At 60.2% G+C, this 8993-nt stretch overlaps 1 protein-coding gene across 3 annotated transcripts in view; it reads left to right on the forward strand.

The window, feature by feature from the left end:
* Positions 1-8842, forward strand: part of CRAMP1 (cramped chromatin regulator homolog 1) — a 54051-nt gene extending 45209 nt beyond the window's left edge. For all 3 annotated transcript variants that reach the window (XM_047713160.1, XM_047713159.1, XM_047713158.1), the window contains 5 exons: positions 470-538; positions 1147-1378; positions 2069-2233; positions 3265-3410; positions 5134-8842. In XM_047713160.1, coding sequence (XP_047569116.1) covers positions 470-538; positions 1147-1378; positions 2069-2233; positions 3265-3410; positions 5134-5298 — 777 coding nt within the window. In that variant the 3' untranslated portion in view covers positions 5299-8842. The remainder of the gene's footprint in view (positions 1-469; positions 539-1146; positions 1379-2068; positions 2234-3264; positions 3411-5133) is intronic.
* The last annotated feature ends 151 nt before the right edge of the window (positions 8843-8993 follow it).

An 8993-nucleotide genomic window follows, 5' to 3' on the forward strand; every position in this document is an offset into this window, starting at 1 on the left:
GGCTTTTCCGCACCATCAACAGCTTCTGGGATAGGTCAGTCGCTTTCCGGATGGATAGTCGCCAAGGCCAAGGGACTGAGGTCATGCTGGGCTCCAGTTCTGCCTGAGGAGGGGAGGGGCCCCGGGAGGCTGAGGCGTGGGTGAGTGCTGTGTGGCCTGAAGGGGAGAGCAGAGGTGGAGGCAGTTCAGGCTTGGTCTGACGCCAAGACAGGCACGGGGCTCCTGTCTGCCTCTGGAGAAGGCAGCTCTGGCCACACCAGCTGGCAGGACGCCCCATATCTCCCTGGCACGTCTATGACCCCACCCCAGCCCCTGTGCCCAGGCTCTGCGGGGACTTAGTTGCTCTTTGAACTAACAGCCTCAGCTGTGGGGACTCGGTGACCCAGCCCCCACAGCAGTACCTCCTATCCCTGCGGCTGTGAGGAGTGTGCGAGCGGGGGGCTCACTGGCTTTCCTGGTGTTGCTGCAGGGCACGAGCGACCCGTTCATCAGCGTCCCCTCGAGGCCTGAGCAGGAGCCAGTGGCGGACAGTTTCCAGGTAGAGTGTGCTGTTAGCTCTAGGGCAGAGTAGCTGCCCTGGGCCCCCTCTGAGCCAGGCCCCCCACCCTCGTGGTCTGCCCGTGGCCATAGCCTCGCTCCCCTGGACTGCCAGGTCGTGGCAAGAGCATACAGACAGTCCTCGAGGCCCGGCAGCGCTGTCCTTCCCACCTTGCCTGGACAGATGAACTCGTAGCTCCCGTTGGAGGCCTTCATCCCCGCCACAAGGTGGCCTGTGTCCGTCGTTTGGGACGTCAGTCGTCAGTCCTGTGTCAGGACTGTTTGGGGCCAGGAGGTGGAGATCATCTCCCAGTAGTTCTCCCTGGTACTTTTCCTCTGCCCAGATTACCAGCTGTCCTGCCAGCATTGGAAGCAGGACCAGGCCCCCCTCGACCACCGCCCCCCTCAGCCTGGTCTCCAAGGCCACCATTGCTCAGGTGGTTTCCAGAGAAGTAAATCCACTGCGTGTGTATATCACAGAGGAGGGGAGGTGGCTGCTGGGTCCTTGTTTCTTTGTTGACGCGCCTGCCAGTCACTGCCGTGTGGGTTGAGGCCAGTTTTCCCTTCCGTGTTCCTGATCATCTGTTGTGTTCCCTGTCCCCAACCCAGGGCTCACCTGTGCTCTCCCTGTCCGAGCTGTCCAAGGCTCCTCTCCACAATGGGCCCCCCGTACCCCTACCCGCGCCGGAGGGCTCCAGCAGCCGCCTGTCTCCACCCAACGTCTCTGCGCTGCTGGACATCTCCCTGCCCGGGCCGCCCGAGGACGTGCTCTCGCAGGGCGAGCCCGCCACGCACATCAGCGACTCCATCATCGAGATTGCCATCAGCTCCGGCCAGTACGGTGAGGGCCCCGGGGGTCCTGACTTCCCCCGGGGGGGGTCTGCACCTTGCTGGGCACACTGCTGCCCCGCGCTCCCTCTTGAGTGTGGAGTGTCTGCTGCGTGTGGGGCACCGCCTGACTGGCAGGGCAGCCCCAGTGGATGAGGGGCAGAGGGGCACTGTGGCTCCTCACGGCCTCGAGGGCAGAACGGGCCCGCCAGGCCTCTGCAGCCCACGGCTCAGAGGGGCCTTTTTCTGGTCAGCTCTGAATCTGGGAGGATAGCTTGAGGCTGTGCGAGGCCCAGGAGGGGCTGGGCTGGGGCCTGTGGGGGTTTGGTGTCAGGCTTTCTGGGACAGCACTTGCTGGTCTGCCTCAGGCTGTGGGTCCGCGGAGAACTTAGCCCTCACCCTCGTGTCTTACTTCTCTTGGTGACGGGGACGCGCGCCCTGGTGCGCCAGTGTGGCTGCTGTCGGCACCAGCAGTGCGTGTTGCATAGTTGCAGCCACTGCCCCTCCCTGAGCTGGGCATGTGGCCCCTGCCGCCGTGGGTTGTCTCTGTAGGCCGGGATCGTTCATCCTCCGTGGTCCCCGCGGGGTTCTGGGTCTCCACGTTCAGGGCTCTGCTGCCCTGCTGATTTCCGGGTGGCGGGCAGGGGAAGTGGTGTGCCACTCACCCACGGCGGCATCTCTGATCTAGCGCTTCCGTTGACAGGCGAGGGAGTCCCTCTTTCTCCGGCAAAACTGAACGGCAGCGACAGCTCCAAGAGTCTTCCCTCCCCGTCCAGCAGCCCCCAGCCCGACTGGATCGCCTCCCCAACCCACGACCCCCAGTGGTGCCCCAGCGACCCCACGGACTCGTCGCTCAGCAGCTTGTTTGGTGAGTGGAGGGCACAGCAGGGCACGGCGGGCTCCCTGTGGCGCACTCGGGCGGGCCTGGGGTCTGAGGTCCCAGCAGAAATGCTTGTTTCTGGGTTCATGTTGTGTCCCTCACGTGGCTGGGGGCGCCGGGGTCTCTGGGGGCACTTCACAAGCTGCATGAATGTGGACACCGCGCTGACGCTAGCCCGGCTGAGATGGCCCCTTCTCTGCACTCCTGGCTCCTGTACCCGTCTCCGGGCTGCCTGCTGTTGGCTCCTGCCAGCTCGGGCTTTCTGCTCTTGCTGCTGGCGGTGGGACAGATGACGGCCCTCGGCGCTCTCCGCTTCCCCTTCCCGTCCACAGTTGAGTGTTGTGAATCCGACGTGCCCACAGTCTCTTGGCGTGTTGACTATAGACTGGAGCGTTTGCAGGATGGGCCTCTGCCCCGGGCACCAGGTGCTTGTGTGGTGGGAGGAGCCGCCAGGGACAGCCACATTGGCCTCAGTGGCCTGCGTGGGGCGGGCTCCTGGCGCCTGTGTGGGATCAGCGCCCCCAGCGTTCTCTAGAGGACACGCGTGTGGTGGGGGTGCTGACGGCCCTAAAGGGTGGTTTTACACACGGGTCAGGTCGGCACCCATGCGGGCATGCGGGCCCGTAGTTGGCAGCGTAGGTGAATGAGGGTCCGGGCCTGGGGTGCAGGGCAGCAGCGCCGATGAGGCTCTGTTCCGAAGGAGGTCACAGAACAGTGTAGGGCCTGCAAAGTCAGATAGAGAATGTGAGAAATCGGAAGCACCTTACAGGGAGACGAGGCTGGTGACGCGACTGGACCGCGGCAGGGCTCCTGGAAAGCGAGGCTGACTCACTCGCACTGCACGGAAGACTCCAGGCTCCCCATGGGAGGGAGGCCAGGAGCACATGACTCCGTCCGAAGCCCCATGGCTACACGAGCACACGGGTACACGCCTGGGGGTGCCTGGCAGGGCCGTCTGCGGCCTCCCCGGGACCCTCCAGGCGAGCCGGTCTCAGGATGTTTCCTCCTTCTCTTGGCAGCAAGCTTCATCTCCCCAGAGAAGAGCCGGAAGATGCTGCCACCCCCATCGGGGACCCACAGCGGCACATCCCTGCTGGGCCCCAGCTTGCTGGATGGCAACTCGAGAGACTCGTTTGTGTCCCGGTCCCTGGCTGATGTCGCTGAGGTAGGCACGTGGCCCTAGCTCGGACTTGACGGGCAGCTCGCCTTCTGGAGGTGGCCGGATGCCTCCGCCAGGCCTGTTGGGCGCTTGGAAGCCAGAGCTGTCCTGACCGGGGAAGGTCTGGCCACCCTGGCCAGCACTTGTTCCCGTGTGGTGGCAGATGGGGGACGCGAGCCAATAGCTCTGCTCTGGAGGCCTCGGAGCTGGGGAAGCCCCGGAGGCGGGTGACCTGTGGTGCCTCTGCTGGTGGGCAGTGCGGGCTCTGGGTGTGTTCTCCCCGTCAGTGCCGCCGCTCCTGCTTCGGTTTCCTGGTCCATCCGTTGCTGCCGCCGTCTTTCGAGGAGTAGGTGGCTGCTGCGGGTGGCACGTCCTCCATGCCGCCGTCTGACGGGCAGGGGCACCTTCCAGCTGCCTCTCCCTGTGTGGTGGCTTGAGCCTGCTGAGCTGAACACCAGCTCGGGGTGGGGAGTTGAGGAGGCGAGACTCGGTCTGTGATGCCCCTTGTTTGTCCACTCGGAGCTGCCTGGGCCTCCACCCTGTGAGGAGCGAGTGCGTCAGGGAGCAGGCAGGGCTGGCAAGGGCAGGGGGAGAGAGCGCAGCGCTCCGAGAGAGATGGGCAGGAGGACGTGCGGGAGACGGAGAGAAGGCTCCGCAGAGAGAAGGCTGGGCCTAGTTCTGGGGTCAGAGGCCTGGGGCAGCGTCTCCTGAGTGCTGCTTCCCTGGGACATGCCGGTGTCGGTGGGTCTCTCTGAGAGTTCCTCGTTGGTTTCCCGACGGAGCCCTGCGTCTGACCGCTCACGGCTGTTTCTCAAGGACACCTCGGCTTCCCCTTATCCCAACTGGCGTCTGGAGATCTGAGGAGCTCGTGGGGAGAGTTCGGAGCTGAGCGGTGACGTGACTAGAAATTCTACCCAAATAGACGCAGACAGAACAGCGGCGCACACCCTCCTTGCAGTGCGCGGCATTTCTCAAACTGCTCGTGGGTGTGATGTCACAGGAGAAGCCATCTTTCTCCTCCTGTGTGTGTGCGTGTGCACGTGCGCTTACAAGCCCTCGGCTTCTGTGCAGATGGGCCTGCCGCATGTATCTGAGACCCTCGTCAGGACTCTGCCCTTCTGGGCAGTCTCCAGAGCAGCAGCAGCGGTGCCCAGGGCTGTTTCAAGTGCAGACTCGTGGGCCCAGCCCAGGTCCACCCCAGGTTCACCCCAGGCTCACTCCAGGCCCACCCCAGACCAACCCCACAGGTTCACCCCAGGTTCAACCCCCAGGCCCACCCCTGGCCCACCTGATGGGCTTTGAATAGAATGGGCGTGAGGAGGGGTGGGAAAGGTAGGGCCAGGCTGGCCCATGTCGACAGTGATGGCGGCTGCTGGGGAGCCTGTATGGGGAGGATAGGCACTAGTTGCTCTGCTTTTCGAAAACAGGTTTTAGTTTGACGTTTCTCCTAAAAAGCTTAAAAGTCTGTTTATCGAAGTAGTCTCGTGAGTCCCAGATCACAAGTTGCCTTGTCTTCCGACTGAGCCAGCCGGACGCCCCTGTCATGAACCCTTAAAATTCAGTTCGTGCCATAGGTCTGCTCGGGATTTTCCAACCTGGTTCGTTGACCGGGGTTTCGAGTCTCCCCCGGTTCGTTCAGCTCCCACTGAAGACCCTGCCAGTTGCTCCCAGGCCAGCGGCCGGCCAGCCGCCTACTGACCTGGACTTCCTTGTGTCCTCTGCCTTGTAGGTTGTGGACTCCCAGCTGGCGTGCATGATGAATGAAAACAGCATCGATTACATATCTCGATTCAACGATTTGGCCCAAGAGCTGTCCATCGCTGAGCCCAGCCGCCGAGAGGCTCTATTTGATGGCAGCGGAGGCGGCCACCCTGTCGGTGACCTGTCCCAGTGACCACACCTCACCCCTGGTGGGGCATCCTGGAGGCTGCAGAGGAGGGCTGGTGGTCCTCCACGGTGGTAGGAGCAGTTCTCTACAGGCTAGAGAAAACAAGCCCAGGAGCCCCCTGGAGATGATCTGAACAGAGGAACCTCTGTGCCCCAGAATGTGCACCAGGCAGGAAGCCGTGTCCCAAAGGGCAGAGGGCCGTGGTGGCCTAGGAGACCAGGACGGGTTCTCTAGGAGGGCCCGTGTCAGACGCTGCTGTGGCGTTGGAGCGGCTCCCTGCTGGCCGTGGCACAGCGCGTGGTGGCCACATTCCCACCCGTGTGTCTGCCTCACTTGTCGTGTTGGACGTTGTAGTGGCTTGTCCTCCCGAGGGAAAGGTGTGGGTGTGTGGTGGCGGCCACGGCCCCCGGGACTCACAGCCTTGCTGCTCTTTTTCTGCCAAACCTGTGCACCTTGCGGTTGCTCTCTCTGCAGAGGACGGGAAAGGGCAGCTGGGCACGGCCGGGCTCTGCCTGGTGGGGTCTGTGTCCTCAGCGGACACTTGGGAGGACGCCCGGATTGCAGGGCAGCACACCTGGCACCGTCCCCCAGAAACACTGGCCCTTGCGGAGTGAGCGCTCCCCCTGGAGCTTTGTTCTGACTGGCTCGATGGGAAGGAGGAGGGAATCCGATTTTGTGCAGCTTGTGTGGACTTTCAGGAGAAAATTCTGCTGAAGTGGTTGGAAAAGGTTTTCCTTGTGTTTTGACAATAAGGAGACGTTGAAGAAGAAAAGAATTCAGGGTTTCCTTCCTGTGTTCAAGCTTCTTGGTCAACGAAGACGTCCTTTGCTGGGTCCGCAGCTGTGCTTTGGCCCACAAGTTCCCGAACCACCTGGGCGCTGCTGGCTTGCTGCTCACAAGCGCGCCCTTTCTGGGAAGGTCTCTGCTTCTCCAGAGCCGCCTCTTCCTTCCGCAGGCTTCTGTGCGGAGTCCACCCCATGCACACGTTTCCTCCTTCATGTTTCCCCCACCCTGTGGTCCTGTGTCTCTCTTCTTCCAGTGCAGGGAGCGCAAGCAGGGCGCAGACGCCTGGTCAGAGCACGCGAAAGCCACGTCCCTCTCATGTGCTTGGGCCTCCTTTGGGTGACCGTTTGCCATCACTGCCGGCGGGTCAGTGCCCAGAGTTTGCCCGGAACGGAGCTGATGGGGCTGCTCTGCTTCTTGGCCTGGGGGCAGGCTTGACAGACAGAGCCCCATCTGGCCCCCATCCATCGTAGCCAGCAGCCAGTGCTGCGGTGTGGGTCCGGGAGTGCCCTGTGCACCATCGTCCCCTTGCGGCTTCATCCTCTGCCTGCTGTCCGGACCACTTCGGCTTTTGAAACCCACCTGAACTGAGGACAGTTTCTCTCTCCGCCCCCTGCCTGCCGTGGAGCGGCAGTCCCACCCCGGGCCAGTCCCAGCCCTCCCCCCAGGATCCTCTCCCTCTCCGTAATGGAGAGATGAGGCAGCGTGTAAGGGAACAGAAAAGGTCTCTTGCGTGTGCAAGCAGGACGGATGCTCCCGGTGCCACGTTCTTCACAGCCGGCTGCGGCACGCCATTCACCCCAGCCACGGAGGGAAGAGAGGCCAGCTGGCCTTCCAGCTCGTGCGTTCCTTCCTTCCTTCTCAATTTTTTTTCAGAGCTCTTGCCTGTCACGTGGTTTTCTTTCAGGTCTGGTTCTAGGTACAAATATCACTAATAAAAGCCACTGTGGGCAGCTCTCCTGGGCTCTTACAGAAAGTCCCGAGGCTCTAGAGATGGAGAAGAGAGGGATGTGCCCTTTTAGGAAGACATAGCATCATTTGAACCAGAGTGTCCTTGAACTAACTTGTGCGGCTTCGCTGTCCATCTGCCAGCTTCCTGAAACGAGCGCCAGCCGCAGGGGATGACAGCCGTGGAGCGCTCTGGGCCGCAGACTCTGTTAGGTCTGTAGTAGGTTAGGATGCCAGGCCAAGTTTAGGCCGCCACTAACTTACTCATACTCTACTGTCGGGGACCAGACACCCGCAGTATCATAAGGCATCAATGCTGGGAGCAGGACCTGATGGTAGTGTGCATGTAGCCACAGACGGTAGGGTCCTCAGCTGCCTTCATCAGGGGGCACCCCGAGGCGGTCTGGAGCATAGGCTGGCCCCGGTGATTCAGTGACACGTAAAAGGAGGAAAACTAGGGATTTGGGGTCAGCTTTTGTAGGCTCTTCAGTGGTACCTTCCGCTAGGGCCTTAACCACAGACTCCATCTGGAGTGTCACCTAGGGGCCAGGTGGATTAGGGAGGACAGTGGGCTGATTGTTCTCACCTGCAGCAAAGCTGACACGATTCCAGAGAATTCTGCCACTGCTGCGGCAACCTGACAGGTCTAAGCATTTGCTTGCTGTGTTAAAGGGAAAATAGAATTAAAAAAAGAACAAGTCTGTTTTTTCCCAGCCTAAATGAATACATGTGTATAAACATAAGCGGCTGGTAAAGGCTGGAATTTTCAAAAGACCCAAGCAGAGAAACTCCCCTCTTCCTGTCCCACGGAAGTCATAGTCTTGGTGTGCACGTGTGGCTTTCTTCATGCATTTGAGCATGCTGTAAGACCAGATCCGTCCCTCAGAAAACTCCCTAGTCGCTCTAATGTTTGGGACCTTTTGCTGATTGAGCTTTTGTGAAGACGGAGACTTGAGTATCTCTGGTCTTCATGGAGTTGGTGTTGTGGCCTGTGATGAGCTTAGAAGACTCAGCGGGAAGTGTTAAGTGGAGGCTGGTGACCAGGAGCATTTGTGAGGCTGTGGCCCTCACCTGTCCTATCTGCTAGGTGTAGAGTACTTGCTCAGGGAGGAGTATTTGGAAACAGTTCACCCACTGATCTACTTGCTTCCCCACATCTCCCGCTGCTTAGCTGCGGGATCCCAAAAAGGGCGTCCTTTCCAGTGGAATAGCCTCTCAACTAGATCACAGCATGGAATCCAAACTCGGGCCAAGAAAAGTCACGGAATAAGACACTGGAAGCAAGTAGAGGAGGAAAGTAGCAGTTGCTGGTTTTTTTGTTGTGTTTAAAGAGCTTGAGATCTATCAGACGCATTTGTGAGAAGATAGGGCACTTTGTCTTAGGAGGAAGGAACCCCCAGCGAAACCTGCCCCGGGACCCGCGGCTCACGTGGAGCGCAGACGTGTGGCGTCAGAGCACGGCAGCGAGCGGGACCCTGTGTCCGCCACGGGGCAGCGGCGCCGCCCTCCGCGGTTCCCGGTAGTAATCGTTAAGCCATATCCCCGAGGTTTCGGCTCGCCGGAGACGTGAATCTGTTGTACGGATTATAAATATGCATATACAGTGTATGTACAAAGCAGAATGCCTGTCCTTCCTGGTTATTTTTTGTACCATATTGTAAATTATATTATTTATTCTTTACCAATTTTGGGAATAAAAGGTGTTTTGGTTATTTAATATAATAAAAGCTGTTAAACTTCTTATGTTTAAATTTCCAGTTCAACTTGTAAATCTGTTTTTATTATTGTGCATAAATACATACTAATACTTGATCTAATACTTCTCGAGTGAGCCTTGTTTCCTTCGCGGCGGGCTTGGCACTTGGCGGCCCGGCATCGGGCCCCGCGGCTGCGCGGCCACCTGCAGACCCGCGCGACTCCCAGCGGTCCCCCGGGCTTTGCCCGCTGCTGCCGGGAGGCGCTTCCGGAGT

Source organism: Lutra lutra, chromosome 18 (assembly GCF_902655055.1).
Source record: "Lutra lutra chromosome 18, mLutLut1.2, whole genome shotgun sequence".
Lineage (NCBI taxonomy): Eukaryota > Metazoa > Chordata > Mammalia > Carnivora > Mustelidae > Lutra > Lutra lutra.